We start from the raw sequence: 21,044 nt of genomic DNA, 5'->3' as shown, positions 1-21,044 counted from the left end.
ATTCTTCACAACAATGTTCACAAACTCTTGGTCCCAACATCAAGGAATGGGTTCAATCCTTTTCTACTAGGATTCAACGTACCACCGGTAAAGGTCGTAGAAATTAGAATCCTTGGTAATACTACTTTAACTTTTCTCACTTTTTTCTTGAATTTTTCTTGATTTTTTGGAGAAGCACAGCCCGCTCTCCTGGGCGATCTCTCTGCTCGATGTCGAGAGAGAGAATGGTAAATAATATGATAAATATCGTTCAAGCTTGCCACAATCCGAATTTGCAACGAAGGAATCACACCTCCATAGGCTGATCTAGGCTTATCACTGGCTTTGATATTTTTTTTTTCAAAATCCGTACTTTTCTACCATCTGCTAGAAAATAATTTGAATAAAAAACCGCCACTGAATCCCATCCCAAGTCGAAGGTCAGTGACAAGAGAAAGTTCGCCTATCCTTCAAAAGTTTATTTTATCTGTTCATTTATTATTTGTTACCTCTAAAACAATGTGAAGATGCAGCAAATAAAGCATAAAATATGTGTGCATGTTGTAGAAGGTAAGTTGATGATCTTTTTAAGTGTAAAATTCTCCTGGAGCGCATTATGAAAAATCCCTCCAAAAATTTCTTTGCATTTTTCTTCAAAAAATTATTAAATATCTTTATTTTTCTAAGCCTTTTGCTAAGTTTCTGATAACTATTGACTGTATTACAATAATTTTAATAGATATTTCTGGATAATTTGCTTTAAATTCATAAAATTCCAATGCCATTTTCAACCTAACCTCAATGTCTTTGTTTACAAACAAATCTCTGGGGATTTCTTTGTAAAAATACAGCCAGCGGTCTCCCGATCATTCCCGAAGGATATATACTTGCTGCATCTGTTGGGGATACTCACTTGAATACAGATTCCTTCAATGGAAAAGGGAATTCCTGCACAATTGACACAAAACTTGTGTGGGAAGCTTCAAAACAAGATATTTCCAAGTAATTTTTCCTCAAATTCAGAAACATTTCCCTTTGAAACAGGGAATGACTCTTTGACTTTTTCTCTAGATTGAAATCCAGGAACATACCGATTAAAATACAGTGCCTGCGGAGAGCGAGGAAGAAAGATAATCAAAAATGTGTGGGAAATCTTTTATTTTCTATCCGGAACATTCCTTTTGTCCCCCAAGAGAAAATCGAAGAAATCACTGCACATTGGTACAAAATGACCAAGACCTCAAGTGGCTTTACGAAGGGGAATATTGAAATACTCATGGCAATAGCAATCACCAAAGATGCCTGCGGAACGCCAGAGGATGGCTTTTCCGACGACGATAGCAGCGTACGGAAATATCTCTCACAGAGGGATTCTGGACGGGACTTGAAAGGTCAGATCTATCAGGAATTATTGGAGTTGGAGCACTGGAAGAGGAAGCAAAAAAATGAGTTTCTCTGCAATTTGAAGCAGAAGGAGGAAGTGCTACTGAATCATCTTTCTAATCAATGGAGCAATCAACGCAGTGAGGAATCTGATAAATTAGCACAAAATCTCAGGGACTGTGTGGAATTGAAAGAGTCCCTGGAGAGCGAGCACAAGACTCTCAGGGAATTGATGGCCAAAAGTGAAAGGTGCAAATGTCGGCAACAGTCGCAGAGAGAGGAATCTTCCAAGCAGATCTTGCTGGAAAATGAGTTACTTCGTAAGGAAAACAAAGCCTTAAAGGACAAACTTGAAAATGAATCTTCGTTGAAAGAAGAAATTCAATTACTGACTAAAGAATTGGTGAGAAAATGAGGATTCTATCTCCATTATTTTACAGATTATTCAACAAAATTTATTTTCCAGAGAAATGTTGCAAATGTTCTCAGGGATTGTGACAAATCAAAGACACTCTATAAGGAGGAACTGGCCAAAATTCATGACATTCTGAAGGATATTTGCCTCAACAGAACTGAATCGAGAAGAAAAACTTTGGATTTGCAGAACATCTTGCAGAAAGAATACCGGGAAATGGTTGAGGAGAGACGAGAAATTGAATCAGTCAAACAATCACTCTATTTCTAACTTAAAACTTGCCACATTGTTAAAAAAAAATTATATAACCAACTTTTTCACTTTTGCATTTACTACAATAAATAAAATCATTTATTAAAAAGAAAATCTTTAATTTGAAAGAGCTGAAACTTTGAAATAAATAAATAATTTGAGGAATTAGAGAATATTTAGCATAAATTCTGAATGTTTCTACTGGTTCAATTAACCCTTTAATGACGAGACACTTTTTAGTGTATTTTATGCTTCTATGAACGATAGGGACAAAAACAGCCCAAAAATTTAAGTAATTTTTCTGACAATACCAATGAATAATATTTTTCGCTTTAATGAAAAATATTACGTATGAGTTATTGTAGTTTTTATTGCCAAAACGGGTTTGCTTAAAAAAATGGAAGTAGGGTGGAATCACCAGTTCTCGCCAGTGCCCCACTTCTCGCCACTTACATTGAAATCGCTATTTTTCGCGATTTATGAAATAAATGAGTCGCAATTTTTTTGTATTGTTTCTGCTTCTACGCATAGAATCGAAAAATAATAATTATTCGTTTTGGATTCACGATTTTGATAACTTTTTAGAGCAATATTTTAAGCAGGTGCATCGAATCCAACATCTCTTACCAAATGTACTAAGTGTCGTCAAATTTTCATCAGGCCAAAAATACCTATTTGGGTAAATAATTTGTCTATTGAATATTTAATTGCACTTGTGGAATACATAAAATTTGTATTTAGTCAATTAATATTTCATTTTATATTACTTTTATATAAAAATTAGGCATGGCGAGAAGTGGTAATATTCTGGAATTGATTTTACCACCTGTCGCCATCTCTTTTCAATAGGCGACGCTAACTTCACTTCGTACATTCTCAGTTGTCAAATCTGCATTGTTTACTTTCTGCAAAAGCCCCATAATTTCATTTCTCAAATAAAAGTGAAGAAAAATCATTTAAAGAGAGTAATAATAAAGTGATCACAAGGAAAGAGAAATGGTGAATGTATTCTTTTCATAGCATTGCCTAAAATAACCGAGTGTGGTTCTTTTCAAGTGGGTGGCGAGAAGTGGTTACAAATTTTACAAAACTGGCGAAAAGTGGTAAAAAGTGGCGACGAAATGGTTATTTTTGCATTATTAATAAAAATCAGTTTTTTAAGTAGTCCAGCGTTATGTTCTAGGATTATTGTTTTCACGTATCTAGAGCCAATACATCTAAGTAACTTTGTGTCAAATTTGACTTATCTTGTAACAAGGATTCAAAAGTTATGATTAAATGAATTTAATTTTTTCCTAAACATGGCGATAGCCGGTTATTCCACCCTATAAAAAATAAATAAAATCAATTATGAATTTGAGAATTTAAAAATTCGTCATTTTTGAGCTTAAATATTTACTATACATAGCAAATAGCTAGACACTCGCAAAAAATATTCTAGATTCCTTCAACCTTCTACTTTACAATTATGTACAGACATAAGAAAAAAATAACTTTAGGTAGTCAGAAAAAATATTTTCTTTATAGGACACCGGTGTTCCAATCGTCCTTAAAGGGTTAAAGTCTAAAAAATAGACTCAAACTAATCCTTAAGAATATATTTAGCTTAGCCCGTAAAATGGGCAGTAAAAAATTAAGTAAATGAAATTAATGAAACAAATCTTTAATCCCTGATCTTAATGTTCTGGGCACATCTCCGGCTTAAGCCGAGGGACGGCTTAACGTAACTTTAATCAAAATAATGATTAGACTCATTCCCATCAGTTTTCCACTAAGTCGTCTCTCAGCTTAAGCTCTTATGCCCCATACACACTTACGACTCAAGCCTAGAAACGGCTTAACCTAATTAAAATCAAAATATCGACCAAGATAATTTCCACATAAGGTGGGTCAACGAAGACCGGAAGTCGATTTTCTTACTGTTTGGCCTTTAGCTCGGGAACAATATTTAAATCTAGTCAAAAAAAAATCTTTTGAAAGAATAATTCAATTACCGTTACTTAACTAATTCATTAACGATAAAGAATTAAGACCGGTGCAGTCAGACTAAAAATTGTAAGACCTTTCCAAAAATTTCAAATCTAAGCAAATTGGTTGAAAATTGAGCCCTCCAAAGTGGTTGCACTTTGACCTTCAATATATCAAAATGGCGAATGTCCGCCTGGGGTACCTAAAAACGTTTTGAAAAAACCAAAATTGCATGGTTTCGGAGGGGATATATGCTGATTTTATTGGAGATCACCGAAGACCGGAAGTCGTTGTCTCTTACTGTTTATCCTCCAGTACAGAAAAAAATTGAAAAAACCTAATTGTAATATACTGCCATAATATAGGTGAAATCTTTAATTAACGCGGTCGAGTAAAAGCAACATATCAGTGTACATTCGAAAGGTTATTATGAGAAAAAAAACATTACACTGAAACGTCACCAAAACGAAATCAAAATTAATTATGCTAGTTGAGATTATCATCATCATCATCATTTTCAACAGTTTATCCCTATTGGGGTCGCGCGGGCCCGTGACATCAAAGTTAACAGCCCACGTCTCTCAATCCTCCGTCACTTCAGGAAGATGTTCGGGTTCGATCCCAAGACGCTCCGAGGCAATATCCTGAATTTGATTCAGCCATCTTGTTCTAGGGTTGCCCGAGGTTGAGGTCTCTTCACAATTCAATAGCTTACAAATAACTTTTCTGGGCAGTCTTTCTCTATTCATCCGCTGAACATGTCCATACCATCGAAGTTGAGATCTCTCAACACGAAAAAGCAACTCCTCGACTCTTAGCTTCTTATGAATGGTTACGTTCATTCGATGTCAATGAGTGAATTCTTTAACCGCCCGGAGCGATCTTCTACTCGCGATCTTATACTTTCGGTCATTACCCAAATTTCATGACCATATATTTAGGTGAGAATCTTCTGCCAAACACCTTCATCTGCCTAACCTAAATCCTATACCATCACTCGTAAGTAACACCCCGAGATACCTGAACTTCTCCACCTGTTTCAATGGGACTCTATACTAACACGTAGAGTGCATTGTACAGGCTCTCAAGAGATTACCATTATCTCCGACTTAACCACTTTCACCTTCATACCTCTTTCAGCACAAACTTAAAAATCGGTCAAGTGCGAAGCTCTTCTTCGGAAGATCCAAAAAGAATCAGATCATCTGCAAATCGTATTGGGGATTTCAGAGTGAGCCATATCTCCTCTTTGCAGATAGTTGAGATTATGTGTTAAAGAAATGGTTTTTTCGACAATGGCGGCCCTATCTTCGGATCTACAGAATTCAAATCGTTCAAATGTTGTAGAAGAAAGATGCAGTGAGTGTTTTGTGAAAGCTTTTACTTGTACCTTTACTCATCAAATTCGGTCAAACAGAACCGAAGATAAGGTGTTTAAAATTTTGTGAATTTCAATCTTGTTTATCTCCGGTTCGGATTTTGATTTTTTTACTGATCGAAATGCAAATTTACTGACCTAACATGATGTGTAACTGGCAAAAATAGACTCCATCTCTTCACAATCTGTGGCCAATTATTTCTTTATTTTTATGTTCATTTTGAAATTTTCATAAAACCGCAAGTGAATTTATAAAATATTTAAATTTATTGATTTTTTTCTATCGGAAATGGTCCAATTGGTCCAACAGAGATGGAAATTTTGTTGCACTTTTCTCGCTTCGCGGAAAGTTAGATTTTTATGCACAAAGTTACGTATAAAAGGTTTGATGTTGCAGCAGTTCTAATAGTATTTTGAGAACATAACAGGTCATTTATCTTAGATAATCCAATCCTAAATTAAACTTTTCCAAAAAATCGTAATTGATAAGAAATTAGAGCAGTTAGGGCAGAATCACATTGACAGTAAAATGCTCACCGTCACCGTCAAAGCCCTCACCGTATTTCGTTAATTTACGCATTTTCATTGCAATTCTTACGCAAATTCTCAATAACCGTATTGCCTTATCTCATACTTGGTAGCCCTAGGTGAAAATAGTATAAGAAAATTGAATAAATAAAGCGAAAATGCTATAAACGGTGAGCAATAAAACTGTACGAAAAACTGTAGCAAAAAAATCCTACAGTTTTTTGTTTTGCTTACCGTTTATCGCATTTTCGCTTTATTTATTCAATTTTCTTATACTATTTTCACCTAGTGCCACCTAGTATGAGACAAGGTAATATCGTAATGGAAAATTTGCGTAAGAATTGCAATGAAAATGCGTAAATCAATGAAATACGGTGAGGGCTTTGACGGTGACGGTGAGCATTTTACTGTCAATGTGATTCTGCTCTTAAGCTATGGTTAAGCCTTAGTTCTGAAGCGCGTTATTACCATTTATTCCACTCTTTTCAGTAATTCCAAACTTTTTAGTAATCGTAGCAACACATATATAGTTATCATAATTTCTTCAGTCCACAATACCTGCGCATTTTTTTCAGTTTCAAAATAAATATCTCAATGGATTTTGTTAATGTTAACTTAGTCCTGTGCAACTTTTTCTGTTATCAGATGTTATGAAGAATGGGTTTAAACCTAGTTTTTCAACAATATTTTTGTTTTTTTGTAATTTTTTTAATCATTTCACAAAATCCAAATGTACAATTACATTTTCTGTTGACTTTTTTTCTAGGGTTCCAGAGTTTTTAAACTTTAATTTTGCAAAATCTGTTAGGCATGTGATTAAATTATTAGTTTCGCATTGAACATCCAAAACTGAAAATGTAGCACGGCACGTTTTCAACCTAATTTGAAAAAAATTAAGAAAATGTGGTTCTAGCGGTGAAGGGGGACTGAGGAAAAATGAAGAGCATTTTAATAATAGTTCTTTGATCGATTTAATGAGGGGTCATCCGAAGCCTCCGAGTCGCTATCTCGAACTATTTACACTTTAGCTAGGCGAACATTATATAATATTAAAAAATCACCTGAATTCGCGAATATTTGTCGAAAATGTAGATCCTAGAAAGGGTGGAAGGTAGGAATTTTAAAAGATATCCTTTTTAAGTTTGAGTGAATAAATCAATATCTTTTCTTTTCAAAATATTTATTTTGTCACTTTGAGACATTAAAACTATGAAAACATATTTAAAATCTTTAACCACTTTAATTGGTATCATGATAAATAACGACGATGCATGCAAAATATCAATAAATATAAAATGAAGCACTTCAAACTGCAATTGAAACTTTATTAATAAAGCTAAAAGGTCTAATAAACTAATGAGTTTCAGGATGGAAATAGAAGACCAAGGAAGGAACAAAACATTGCAGTCAATTAGTTCAGGAGATGGATATAAAAAGGTTCAATTAATAACTTAAATATATTTTTAGATTTAAATCATAAATTTAAATTTTTGAAAGTTTAAAAGGAATTTATGGAAATTAATTGAATATTAAATAAAGTCTTTAACATTAAGTACACAACATTATTTAATCCCTGTAGAAAGCAGAGCACCGGTCATAACGTTTTCTATAGAAATCAAACTCGTCAATTATTAATCAATCCACTCAATTCAGTCTCTCTCTGTGCGCTCATAATACTTTAAAATTGAAAACGAAAATACACAATATTACGAGTATATAGCAAGTATACTCCCATATATAGCTAGTAATAATTAATTTATAGAGAAACTGGATAAAAGTGGAAACTGTTTCCCGGAAACAGTTTCTCAGTGGGAAAAGGGAATGAGAAAAACACGTTTATATATTCATCTCATTTAGGGTTGCTCAATTGGTGGTGGAAATGGGGCATTTTCTTCATAAATCATCATCAATTTCCCGTATTGAAATTCCTTTTTGCGTCTCCTATCCGGATTGTCTTCCTCGCCACCGCTGCTGTTTGATGTTGTTTCGCTCAGTGAAAGTTTTGCCGATAGTCCTTCCAATTCGAGATCCAGGTAGAGTTGGTCCAGTTGATCGTTCACCATAACTGGCTGAAAGACAAAATGGAATTCAATTAGAAATTAAAAACTACTCAACCGTTAACAAACCTGATGGATTAGCTTGAGTGCACTCAAATCGGCTTTTAAAACGTCGGTAATTGCTTTAGCTGTAACCTGGTACCGATACACTAGATCTGGAGTCACGGACACATTATCCAGCCACGGTGGTTCGGGTCGTCGCCATGGTTTACGAGTTGTGGTGGTGGTGGTGGTGGTACCCTTGTCCCATTGCATCTCCTGGGAATGATCGTAAAAACGGTCACTCTTGAAACTCTGTATGCCTGAAGGGCCAGATGATACAGAGAATACCTCAGAATCTTTTTGCATACTCCTATCACCATCATTCCGATCGTCTCCGGAACTTGTGTCTGTCTTCAGAAAGGATGAATAGAAGCTGGACATGGATGAATCATCACTTCCATTGCTCAGATCTTTCATCTGCAATGTGTCATATAAAATGATGGGTAGTTTTTTTTCTCTTGAAAAATTCAACACATTTATCGATTTTACCTTGATGACGTCTTCCATTTGGCTCTTGGAGTCTGCAGTTGCGTCAGCATCAGGTAAAGATGTTACAGGTGAATCAGCAATTTCTTTTTTGGATGACTCTGAGAGGTCTCGATTAACCACAGAGGCAGAAGCTATGCTTCCCATATTGGAACCTGGTTCTGCCTTCACAGATGTCGCCTGCGACGGAGGTCTCTGAAATGGTCCATGCCCTTGAGATCCTCTACCTACTGTGTTAGCTTTGTGCTGAGACATTGTTCCTTTATGGTCATTCACTGGGTTCTGCAAAGGATAACTCTGTTAGAATTGTAAGATGTATAAAAAGTTAGGAAAATTGGATGTGACTTACATTGGTTGATCCTGGATGATGATCAGTTACACCGACAGATGGTGAGACAGATTGAAATTGCAGAGGTTGATACATCATTGGTGGGTGGGGATAGACGAATTGCTGACCAAAGAGCGACGGATGGGGGTAGACCACGCTTGCCATGTACTGAAACGCGTATTGTGCCTGAGCATTCGGCGGTCCCGGATGCTCCGTCGGAGGATTGCTCTTTTGCGTGGCAGGGATGTAGTAGACGGCGGGAAAAATTCCAGACGGTGTGGCAAAGTGATTTCGACCTGTGGGGTTGGGATTTGGAATGGTGGTGAGACTAACTGAAAAGGGCGGCCAAAGGTCCACATTGCGAATGCATGATTGAGTACTGAAGGATGTCCCCAGGCCGTCAAGGGCTTCAACTGTTATCATTGGTTTTTGCATAGGTGTTCCACTTGATTCGCCATGTCCAGCAGCTAGATCCTTGTGGCTATCACTGAGATGTTGATGCTTACTCGTGCGATATGCTTCAACACCCTCCCATGAGTGAGAGCCACTTCTCTTGACACCATACCCAAAAGAATGCTCCTGCTGCTGTTGCACTTGTTGCTGCGTTTTATCAGGACCCTTCTTCATCTTTTCGGCACTACGACCACCAGTCCGTGACTCACGATGTCTCTTTAGCATCATCTTTTCCATGTCATCATTGTGCTTACTGAGAAGTGCCTCGGTAAGGGTGGGTGGTTGATAACTCCCTGAAGATGTTCCAGTTCCAGTATTACTTGTTGTACTGTCCATCTGTATGTTACTACCTGAACTCAAATTTCCCGCTGACCCACTGCCACTGCCAAAACACTGCACCGGACTGAGGCTGTTGTTTGGATCGCCTGTTGATTCTGGTTCAGGATGATCAACCTTCATGGCTTCATCCAACCCTATTGTTATAGGCTTACTCTCAAAGAAACGCTGCAAATTCTCATTGTAATTCAATTGATTGTAACTCGGCGGTGTTTCAGATGAACTTTTACTGTCATAGTAATCATGATGAGGTGATATTTCGCCTAGCATTACAGAATCTCTCTCAGATATAGTCAGTTCTGTTTCTTGTGGTAACTCCAGTTTCAGATCGGGACGCGTGACTTCATCCATTAGGGTCTCCATAAAAGATGCCAAAGCCAAGCATCTTTTGGAAACTTGTTGTTTAACAGTATCCATATCCTTGGAAACTGGTTCAGTGAGCAAACATAGAATTTTTTCCTGATTCATCTTGGCGTCATTTAAAATATCTTCGGGAAATTGTTGGGTAACCAGACCTGCTGAAAAAACTTGAGGATTTGACGGTCCTAAAAAATTATTTCAAATGTATCATTTGCTACATGGGTAAGGAAACAAAAAGCTAATCACCTCGAAGAACCCGATGATGTCCAATGACAAATTCCAGTTGTCTTGACCAAGGGTTAACGAAGCTTGTCCATTCAGTTTCAAGAGTAATGTAGCAACCATTGTGGACTAGAAATCTATAGGGTTTACTGCAAAAAGATGCTCCGGCTGTTTTGCCAACTCTCATGACTGTCTCATAGACCTCCTTGAGATAGGAATAATCTTCAGGATGATAAAAATCCATTATGGATCTTCCAATCATGTCTTGCGGGAGGTATCCAAAGGCCCCTACCGCACTACCTTCGACATGAGATAATATTCCAGCTGCGGTATGTCGTGTGCTAAACTTTGGGCTTCTATTGTATAAAATTTCATCTGGATCTGCGAAGTAAATTTTAAAGTTAGGAATAGTCGGAAAATTTAGTTATATTTAGTCATAATTACTCTTGTAAATACTCTTAACGGGAGTTGCACAGATTACAAGAAGCATTGTACTGCCATTTGGTGCCACATTCTCAGAGTTTTCCGAACGTGGATCTTCAGGAGCTTCCCGAAAGCTCAATACCAGTCTGTATGGTTCATAGCTAACGGCTTTTGCTGTAACACCATAACCAGCTGTTCGCAAACCCCGATATCTTCTGAGCATTACAAAGAGAGAGTTACGAATATCTTTGTGGTAGCCACCCTTTGTTTCAGAAAACGGAACTGCGACTCCTGACGTGATTTGACTGGCAAAGGTAGCACGATCCTTAGGATGAACAAAATCAATAAATGATCGCCCTAGCCACATGTCTCGGGGAAAGCCTAGGCTATCTGTGATGCTAGGCGTTGTGAACAGAACAACGCCGTCATGCATAGAGATCACACAACAAAACCCATCTTCCATTGTGTTCTTATCAGATTTGGCTACATTATCTCCTGAAGCTACGGTCATCTCCGCTACACCTTCAGTTACTTGCTTTCCAGCGTCAACCTGTTCGTCACATACTACAATGAAGGAATGGAGCATTGTTATTACAAGACTATTTGGCAGGGATAGGTTTTAGTACCTTCGAGCGGAGAAGGTGTAGAAAGTATTGGGATTGAGATATCCTGACAACTTGAGCTGCTCTGTTTTGCAGTAGAGGTTCCCACCATAGCATCATCCTTTGGCTCCCTGGGTTCACCCAGAATATTTTCCGTACTGGTACACTGTCCATCATTCTTGATTTCCGAACACGATGCCGCTGTGGTGTCCGTTGCATCGGCTATTATTGTGAGAGCCTGCAAATTGCTCTTGAGCTTTTTCTTCTTGCGTTCTTTATCCTTTGTGCGCTTCGGCACCTGCTGTGATGTAACATCGCTAAAAATAGATTTCCCAGACACAAATAATAAACTTTAGGTAAATTTTCAATCATTAAAGAGCATATGCAAGTGGCGGCATTGCGTAAAGTGTTCCTCTAACAAGAAGGATGTTTATAAATCCAAAAATACAGCGGTATAATTGCATTATGTTGCCACAAATAAATTTTATCATGGAACCACAGGTGTTGCACAACATATCAAAACATGATTACATAAAAATGGTATAAATCTATATTTAAAATTATAAGTTACGCAACTGATAAAGGAAATTGCAAGCTTTACAATTTATTAAGTAGCTCAAATATAACAAATGAAAAAAATGAGGATTTAACTGGCGGCTAAAAGGTATTCTTTTGTATGCATGGAAAGGTAGATAAGGTATTAAGAGTTCTTTAAGAATTGCGTCGAGGACAAAAGATGAGCTTGTGAAAAACCTGGGAAAATTATTTTTTTGTAAATTTCCCTTCAGGCATCAAATTAAAGTACCAAAGGATGGCTAGGGATTGCAAAAAAAAAAAACAAATGTCGCCTTAGGCCTAGGAATTGTAGGAAAAAAGAGTGATAAAGCTTAGGAAAAGTACCTGCTGGCTTGTGTTGAAGGTTTTCCACCGTAACCACTGCTCCCAGAGGAATTACTCCCACTGTGGCGTGACTTGGAGCTGCCACTGTAACGAATTCAATGGAATTGGTGAGATATCAGTGGTGTGGGCAAAAAAGTAGAGCTGTGAAACGTGATGAACAAATTGGATCTTGCAATATGGTTTTTCTTCACATACCTTCTCTGCGATTGACTGTTGCTGCAGCTATTTGAATATGCTGAATCCGATATTTTCGTATTGTGATTCGATTGACTGCTTTCCATGGCTGAACGATGGTTTTCTTGTTGAATGACTCTGAAATTATTTTATAAATGAATGCAGTTCATCAAAATACCAAATTTAAGATCCTATTCTAAAATCCTATTTGCTTATTCAATTTTCTCCCTGTATAGCATCTCATAAAATTCAAATACAGACACAATGCGTCATAATCAGGTTGTTTTGGTCTTTTTTCTGGTTTCTTATTGTTGAGTTTCTTTGAAAATCTCACATGAGAATATTTTCCTAAGTTACGCAGCAATTTTCTAGTGTAGTGCTATAATTTCCACAAAAGTTTCAGATTTTATTAATATTAGTATAAAATTGCCTTAATTTTAATTACTTGTACAGCGAATTTATTGTGTAGGGGAGACTGGGGCAAAAAGTCACAAAACGGATATTTTATTTTTTTACAAGTTACCCTAGTGCCCTAGGAATTTAATGCTCTACAACTTTGTGAAAGTAATTTTCCTCTTTATTTGCAAGGAAATACATTTATCGAGCTGATTTCTAAAAGGTAATTTTGTGACCATTTTCAAAAATGGTGGGGCAAATAGTACCAGGTATGGGATATTATCACATTTTGGTTTGCTTTATTACGGACTTTCGTAAATTTAAAAAAAAAAATAGCTAGGTGACATATTTTCATAGGAAATTTATTCCTCTACACGCTCTACACCTTTTTAAAACACAGTTTTCTCTATCTGAACGAGAAAAGCGCTTTTCAAACTATTTTAGAAGAAAAACACACAATAGACTGCTAATCGTTTGACCAATGCAAACAAAAATCGGTGAGACATGGAAACGACGTTTCTTCTCGCCGTGAGACATCTGAAATTGTTTCGGTCTTTGCTCCTTACCTTTTGTTACTTTTTACCCCAAGTGGGCATTTTTATTAAAAGGATTTCTGGTGAAAAGAATCTTTGTAAAATTCTAAAATAGATAGTGGTTTCGTATTTAAAGAATCGAAATCATTTAGGAAATATTTACCAGGGCATAAATTTTGGAAAATAAGTAGGTCAAAATTGATATCTGCTGTAAGGAAAACATTTGAAAAATAGGGCTAAAAATTTCAATACTCCCTCCGTTCCGAAATAAGTCGTACGTTTGGGAAAAATTCTTGTTCCGAAATAAGTCGTACGTTTGGGAAAAAATTGGGATTAAGGGAAAGTTTGTTGGCAAATGTTTTGTGTATCAACAATTATCTCTTGTAAAGAACTATTGCTAATGTCCAGTACTAAAATTGGGGTCCAGTCTTGATGGTATGTTGAGGAACGAATGTCTTAAAAATGTCTTATTTTTGGCGTTTTATTTTGAATCTAAAATAAGTTCAGAATGGTGAGAGATACAGACTTGGGACCTTCGGGGGACCCCCCCATAAGTTGACCCTGGGACCATTAATATGTCCTTTATTTTGCCCCCCACTCCTCCCCTTCCCCTCCAAAATCATCTTTTTAGGATTGCTCGAAAACACGTCGTGCGATTTTTTTTTCAATTCTGGATATGTTTTAGAAAAATATATAAATGGTCCCAGGGTCAACTTATGGGGGGTCCGCTGAAGCTCCCAAGTCCCTATTTCTTAACATTTTGCATCCAGATATTCGAACACATAAAAAAGGATGTTCTTTTTATTGCTCATTCTGCAAAATTTGAGATATAAAAAATGTGATATCGGTAATAACTGTTGCATTCTACTTGTGCATTACTAAAAGTTTAGAACAAATTCTGGCCTGTAATGTTAATCACAGTCCATCTTGTAGTGATTAACTATCTACCGGAGGTCTTTAAAAAAAACGCGAAAAATGGACAACTTCAACATATCGATTCCTCAACTTACCATCGTGATAGGATCCCCATATTATCCCTGAACATGGAGGATAGTTCATACATAAGATATTTACAAATAACAAAAACATTCTCTGAAACCATTCCTTAATCCCTAATTTTTCGCCAAACGTACGACTTATTTCGGAACGGAGGGAGTATTTTTTATTTTCTGAATTCCTTGTTCGAATTCTAAGAAACTTACGACTTTGAAGAACGTCTATGGAGGCCATCTATGGAAAAAAATGTTAAGCCGCTATCTCTTTTATCTTGGAAGATATTGAATTTTCAAATTTTAATTTGTGACTTTTTGCCCCAGTCTCCCCTAAATACAATTTAAACATTTTTTTATATTTTTGCATATTGAATTTTACAATATTAAAAAATAAATGTTTCACTATGGGAGACTAAAGTTAATGAACACAAACATAGGGGGAGGGGGGCTACATTAGTATACGATCGTTCTGCATATTTCTAGAGGAAGCTAGAAAACAAGCTAGCTAAAAACCTATAAAAAAAATTTAAAAAAAATCATGGATTAATTTGGGACTTAATGATTTCAGAGATTCTTTACAACCTGAGCTTATTTTTTTTCATTTTTATAGAATCCCTGTAGGGGAAGACTGATGGTTCGCACATGCGCTACCTTCAAACACTTCGTATTTCTTCCGTAATCCTTTAGGAATCTCACATATGGCTATATATTTTAATAGGTAGTCTTAAAACCCACTTTTCCTGAAAAAATTGGGAGTCTAATCCTTTTTTCTTAGTTTCGAAGCAAAAATTAAAAACAGGGCCAAAATCGTAATTTTGCTATGTAATACTTCATACGATTTTGCACAATTAATATCACTTTTCTGAAAAATAACTATCACGAGGGGTAGAGGGGTTATTAGGGTTTATATTTATGTAAAAGCCTTTTGGGCTGGAGGAGGCTATTTTTGTGGGTGGAAGAAAATTTACAAACTCGACTAACATTGATCGATCGTACATCGAAGACATTGCTTCTTTGCACATTTTCCAAGAAACTTCATTTTAGATGCGATCTCTCATATTCACATTTATCGTAATTTACCGATTTGGTCTACTACCAGTTGTAAAAAGTTCCAAAAAAGTGATATTACAACGTTTTATTCCTTATAAAAACGGTTTAATCAAGTAGATTAAAGTTCCCTTCAAACAATGATGTGCAACTTTTAGTGTCCGGTGCAAAATTTACGGTGAAAGTGGGGTGCTCAATGATGGCGTGAATCGTGTGCGAAGATGGAAATTTGATTGATACTTCGCACAAAACGCCATTAAATTTTCATTTTCCTCTTGGAGAAAATCTGAGGATTTCCTGGGATTTTGTGGGATGGGATTACGAATCTTGTAAGAGATTTTTTTGGCATAGCTGGTGAATCGATACGGTTTGGTAGTCAGAAAAAATCACTGAATTTGAACATCATTTATGTGTGCGAAACATCAAAGCCTTCCCCTATAAGAAATGTTTCTTCTCTACTAACAACTGAATTTATTTCAATTTTTGAGAATTGGAACATCATAAATTACAATTTATTTATTTATTTTTAAAAATAAAAATCGTATCTTGAAGTCATAAAGTCTTTGAAAAAAATCCTTGAATCATTAAAAAAAAGAGCTTATAATTCTCGTTTCTAAATAATGATTAATTAAAATTTTATTTATTTTGTCAGTTACTGTATTAAAAGGCGTATGAAACTTTGGTATTTTTTTAAATTTAATAAAATATATGAAGAACTTCTAAACTTCAAAACTTCGAACTTAAATGAAATATAAGTCATTAGTGAAAAAAATTTCAAAATTCAATATTTCGCAAAATAATCGAAACTTTTAATTTTTATATTAGATACACTTCATAAAATAATAATACAAATAAATAGTAATAACAATTTTTCAAGTTCCAAGATAAAAAAGGCTCCAGAGAGTGTATTTCTTAACCGAGTTGTATCATATTTGGGATCGTTGGAAAGGCCTTGGAATTCTTGACAAGCCTGAACTGATTCCAATTAGTTATGGGCCGATAATGAACTGATTCATAAACGATAACATTTTTTATCCGAAATTCAATTATATTACTCCTAAGCTATTTTGGGCGATGTTTTAAGGAATTTATAAATCGGTCCAAATCGGTTGTGAACCGGTAAACTTAAGAAGAAATTGCCCAGTGAGAAACACTCTGGAATACCCGTGACGCGTGTATTTCGACCATATGTATATCAGCTGAAGTCAGAGTGGGAAATTGGGTCTAATCTTTTGTTCTTCAATTTGACTTTATTTTGCCAACGTTTCGATCCTGGATGGAATCTTTTTCATGGCATCAAAATGTTTGGGAAAACTAACGTCAAGGAAAAGACCCACTTTGACTTTGTCTGGAAAATTTCCCTCTTTGACTTTACCTACTCTTTTTCTCATGCATTGAACCCATCCAGAACTTTAATAATAGGGTAATTTGAAATCATGTCTATTTGGAACTGTGAGATTTCCTAACAGTTTTAGATTGCAATAGGAAAAAACAACGAAGAATTAATCTTGAATGTAAAGCCTTGTACTTCTTCGTAGTTTTCTTTTTCACTTTGACCATCTGAAACAGTGAGAAAATCTCAAAATTCCAAAATAGACATGATTCCAAATTACCCCATCTTACCCTATAAAGTATTGTCTTTGGATCCGAAGACAATGCCTAAAGGTAAATGATGCTAAACTACTTTTGAAACATAGTATTGTCATCTAAATCATGAGTTCAAGCACTTTGAAAAGCCTGGGACGCTTTGCCACCCGTTTTTCATTAACGTGAAACTCTGATAACTTATTCCATGCCTGTTACTATTTGCCCCATAAGGTCATAAAATTAATTTTTAGTAAATGGTCCGAAAAGAACATTTTCTTTCGAGATGGTCATTCAGTAAAGTTATATTGAAGTAAATTTCGTACAATTTTGATTACAAACGTACAAACACAAACCCTACACCCTACAAACCTCTTGGGTCTTATGATAAGAGATGTGAAGCATTGACCATGAAGGTTGGATCGTCGTCATTCCAAAGTAAAATGTTTTTTTTTTAAATTATTCGCTGCTTTTAACGAATTATCTTTTGCAACATGTACTCCATTAGTAACTACTGCATGACATTAAAAAAATAATTTTCAAAAAAAGAATAATTTTCAAAAATTAATTAATTTTGGGGGTTGTCGATACATGCTTCACTTCTCCTGCTTAAATACGATACCTGCTTAAAGCATAAATTTTTATTAGAAAATAAATGTTCTCAATAAGAAATTAAAAGAAATATTCCAATGACTAATAGAATATTTTTTCTAGGGAAAACTTTTTAATGTGAAAAGAAAATAAATTTTACACGACAATCTTTACATTTTTCTTGGGAAATTTTCCCTATTTTTCTAGAATAACAGCTCTTAGATGAAATTCTTTTTCCTTATTATCCTGTTTTTTTTTTTTGTGGAGAAATGCAAAGTGAAACGCCAAAGAGGATGTTGCTTGTATGTACGGGATATGAGGGTGAAACACAAGACACCTGGCTCAATCATTAACACATCTGTAGGTGTGAGATGGGGGAGACTAGGTTGGTCCTGGCTTTACCTGGGAGTGAAGGTGTGAGAAATTGAAGTGATGAAGGACTTTGTGATGCCCTTTTATTTTTAGAATGGTGTAGTGAAAGGATGTGAAGAATGCTCGTGATATTTTGTGCGGGTATATGTGAAACAATTAAGTGGCATCACGTTGGGGAGATGTTATCCATCACTTTGTTAGCTGAAGTATACACGTGGATGTAACTCTGCATACATTATGCGCGCAACTTTTCCATACACACATATCATCGCAAAAAAAAAATGTATGACTTCAATTATTAGATAATTCTTTTTTAATAGTTGTCTGTTGTCAAGAGGAGCTTTCCAAACTAAGTTAAACTAGCATAAGGATCTGGTGAATCAAATAGTGAATCTTTATATAGAAAATCAATTTATTGCCATAGGGTCCTTAGGGATATAGCAGGCAAACGGACCAACCCAATTAGACCACAGAAAATTGAGTATTGAATAACTCTGGGGTTCTGCTACATGAAGCTTTTCACGCAGTCAGTGTATGACTAGGGAAATTCTCGAAACGCTCACACTTTTCCACACGTGACATGCTACTTATACACTGGACACCAATTCACTTAGACATTTTTTTTTTCGCCCTGGAATCTCTTATGCATTCATATTATTTTATAAAATTCTCGTCTATCGATTTATTTTCCCCTATCTTTTGCACTTAATGAGGCCCCTAAGAGCTTTTGGGGATTATAGTTGAAAACAAAGAACAATTTTACACTGTATGCTAACACACTCCACTTACCTTGGTATAATAACGTTGAAAATTACTTTAAATACGATTTAACACAGATAGGGAGATCATTAAAATCAAATTTCCCAAATCCGGATGCAATTAATTAGCTTTCAAGCGACCTATCACTCCAAAATTTCTCACAGTTGTGATGCTGTTGGAAAATCTCCCTCGTAATTTGGGAGAACCTCTCTGATATCTGCTAAAATAGCTTTTCAACACACACCATTCACAGCTTCCAACCCAGTTAATGATATTCCCGAAATGGAATAGCCGGATTTCGATGTGAAGTGCACTGTAGTCTCAATGAAACTGAATGTGTGAACGATAAGAGTGATCAGGCAAAGTATATTGGAGAGTGCTGAAAGAGAACTGCCGATCATTCTACGACTCCAATGTACTTGTCTGCTGGTGGGTAGGAGAATGGGATGGAGCGTGTCTCACGTAGAAAGCCACGTGAGTCGCAAAATATCACTGTGTATGAATAAATACAATACTACAAGCCAATATTTCTATATATCTACGCGGCTATATACATAAAGAATTCCAATGGGTGTCACAAAGTAACGACGCCAACAATTAATTACATTATAGGAAAAAGATGAAAAGTGTTAGGGAAGTCTTTACCCCCCAAAAGCAAAAAAGAAAGTTCAATGTTAAAGCTCTTTTGACTTTCATCACCTTTTTACGTAATCCACTTAAATTTTGGTCGTAATTTTTCCTAAACGTACCCAATCTTCCAATAAAAGGATTTTCAATCTTACCTATTCCAAATTGCCGCCAAAACCCGTATTTTGAAAAGGATATCTTTTTAAAAGCTTTTAAAGGATACTGTGCTTTTATGCAACTGTGAAATATTGAGAATCGATTTATGAAGGGAGTAATTATATTTGTACATTCTTCTTTTGTTGTCCGTTTGTTTTTCCTAAAGAGTTACAGGCAATGCAGTTAGAGATAATGACTTTATATTTTTCATGACCCTCCTCCACCCTTAAGTCAACAATCCTTCCGCTCCGACAGTCACGTTGTTATAGTCGTTTTTGTCTACATTTTTTGTATCTATATTTTGCGAACATTCGATAATGGTCATTTAACTCATTACAAAAATGTACAATTACTGGATAAAGAATGTAGAGGAGAACCTGCATATTTGAAACGCGGTAGATTATTTAAATAAATGTGACAAAAACACTAATCGAGTTATTTTAAGAAAGTCTATACCAGAGAGTATACTAAGCGCTATACAAAATTTCAAGGTAGTTTTTTTTGGAGATTTGGAAATAATGCCTTAAAGTCAGAACATAAAATAATGTCTCACACATGTCGGCTCTTCCCTTCCCTACATATTTTAGAATGGCAAAAAACAAACGAGCAGTAAAAAATTCTAAATGGGCAGTAAAAAATTAAAAATGAGCAGTAAAATATCTAATTATGGTCAGTAAAACACTTAAATCTTTACAAAAATGGGCCTAATTTGTATATTTAACATTTAAAATAGTTCCATATAGAGTGAAAAGCCCTTTATTTTCCCTTTGCCAAACTTTGGACGACAATATCATTGTTTCAAATTTCTTTGTAACTGATCAATTTTAACTTTTTACTGCTCATTTATTCAATGCCTTTTAGAATCAACTCCTTACAAATTAATAGATAATTATTGTAAAAGAACAAAAAAAAGCCACAAGGATACGCTACCAAAAACATGCCATTAAAATGCCAAAAACATACCTTTGAATTAAATCTGTACAAATACCACTTATTTATATAGTGTAAGTATTTATGAAAAGAATTTGTCACCCAGAATTTAAATTATGAAAGAGAGTGAAGGAAAATATTATCAAAATTGATACAATGTCAAACTTTTCGTGCGTAACTTCGTTCACAAACTTACTTTGCATTACGTTCCACGAATCGAGAAAAGTTCAGCAAAATGTATTTCTACTGCTTTCAGGCTATTGTTTTTCACGTCATTGAAAAATTAAAATACCTAAATATCAATTTCCGTTAGAAATTCAGGTATCAGTTTTGCTTAGAAATAAATTTATCCAAAATAATGTACTAATATGCTTAGAAAACCATATTTATCAAGATATTTCATAAAATATTTACTTGACTTGATAATCCTTGAAATTTTAACCAAGTATATTTTTTTTAGTAATAGTGTAGAAATTTGTTTAGTTGTTCATTTTGATTTTATCTCACATCGAAAAAAACACTAAAGGAAGGTGGAGCTGCTTTGAGCTGTGGATCTACATTGTCATTGATATATGATTTTTTCCCATATTTTTAAAGGAAACTATGGCTTTAATGTAGAGTAATTTAGATAGAAAAAACAATTGTGGATCTAAGTTAAATTATGACTAGGTTCAGCTTTCTTTAGGAATATGCGAAAAAAATCATATGTCAATGTAGCACTGCAGTTCAAAATAGCCCCACCTCCCCCTATGTGTTTTTTTAGTTCATTTG

At 35.3% G+C, this 21,044-nt stretch overlaps 2 protein-coding genes across 3 annotated transcripts; one reads left to right on the top strand and one right to left on the bottom strand.

Annotated features, from left to right (window-relative positions):
* Window positions 1-381: 381 nt before the first annotated feature.
* LOC129803654 (uncharacterized) lies at window positions 382-2,143 on the top strand. The gene is made up of 4 exons (XM_055850375.1): window positions 382-549; window positions 831-981; window positions 1,051-1,765; window positions 1,829-2,143. The coding sequence occupies exons 1-4, from the start codon at window positions 507-509 to the stop codon at window positions 2,045-2,047; spliced, it is 1,128 nt and encodes a 375-aa protein (XP_055706350.1). The 5' UTR covers window positions 382-506; the 3' UTR covers window positions 2,048-2,143.
* Window positions 2,144-7,066: 4,923 nt separating this feature from the next.
* LOC129803221 (period circadian protein) lies at window positions 7,067-18,958 on the bottom strand. Of its 2 annotated transcripts, XM_055849678.1 has the most exons (11): window positions 18,591-18,958; window positions 12,308-12,424; window positions 12,113-12,196; window positions 11,237-11,529; window positions 10,632-11,174; window positions 10,212-10,568; window positions 8,838-10,150; window positions 8,492-8,770; window positions 8,291-8,419; window positions 8,030-8,218; window positions 7,067-7,972 (listed from the first exon to the last, which is right to left on the bottom strand). In XM_055849678.1, exons 2-11 carry the CDS (start codon window positions 12,391-12,393, stop codon window positions 7,757-7,759), a joined length of 3,489 nt encoding a protein of 1,162 aa, XP_055705653.1. In that variant the 5' UTR covers window positions 12,394-12,424; window positions 18,591-18,958; the 3' UTR covers window positions 7,067-7,756. The 2 variants fall into 2 exon arrangements, with proteins under 2 accessions (XP_055705653.1, XP_055705645.1); XM_055849670.1 differs by having other exon boundaries at window positions 8,030-8,419.
* Between the last annotated feature and the right edge of the window lie 2,086 nt (window positions 18,959-21,044).

Source organism: Phlebotomus papatasi, chromosome 1, assembly GCF_024763615.1.
Source record: "Phlebotomus papatasi isolate M1 chromosome 1, Ppap_2.1, whole genome shotgun sequence".
Taxonomy (NCBI): Eukaryota; Metazoa; Arthropoda; class Insecta; order Diptera; family Psychodidae; genus Phlebotomus; species Phlebotomus papatasi.
The sequence above is the reverse complement of the archived record's forward strand: the minus strand, read 5'-3'. Positions and strand labels throughout refer to the sequence as shown.

Excerpts from the sequence above, each read along its gene's own strand:
- LOC129803654 (XM_055850375.1), top strand. The coding sequence starts at position 507 with ATGCAGCAAATAAAGCATAAAATATGTGTGCATGTTGTAGAAG. Across the intron at positions 550-830 it reads ATGTGTGCATGTTGTAGAAG|CCAGCGGTCTCCCGATCATT; the intron begins GTAAGTTGATGA and ends GTAAAAATACAG. Across the intron at positions 1,766-1,828 it reads AATTACTGACTAAAGAATTG|AGAAATGTTGCAAATGTTCT; the intron begins GTGAGAAAATGA and ends TTTATTTTCCAG.
- LOC129803221 (XM_055849670.1), bottom strand. The coding sequence starts at position 12,393 with ATGGAAAGCAGTCAATCGAATCACAATACGAAAATATCGGATTCAGCA. Across the intron at positions 10,151-10,211 it reads ACATCATCGGGTTCTTCGAG|GACCGTCAAATCCTCAAGTT; the intron begins GTGATTAGCTTT and ends ATAATTTTTTAG. Across the intron at positions 7,973-8,029 it reads CACTCAAGCTAATCCATCAG|CCAGTTATGGTGAACGATCA; the intron begins GTTTGTTAACGG and ends TTTGTCTTTCAG.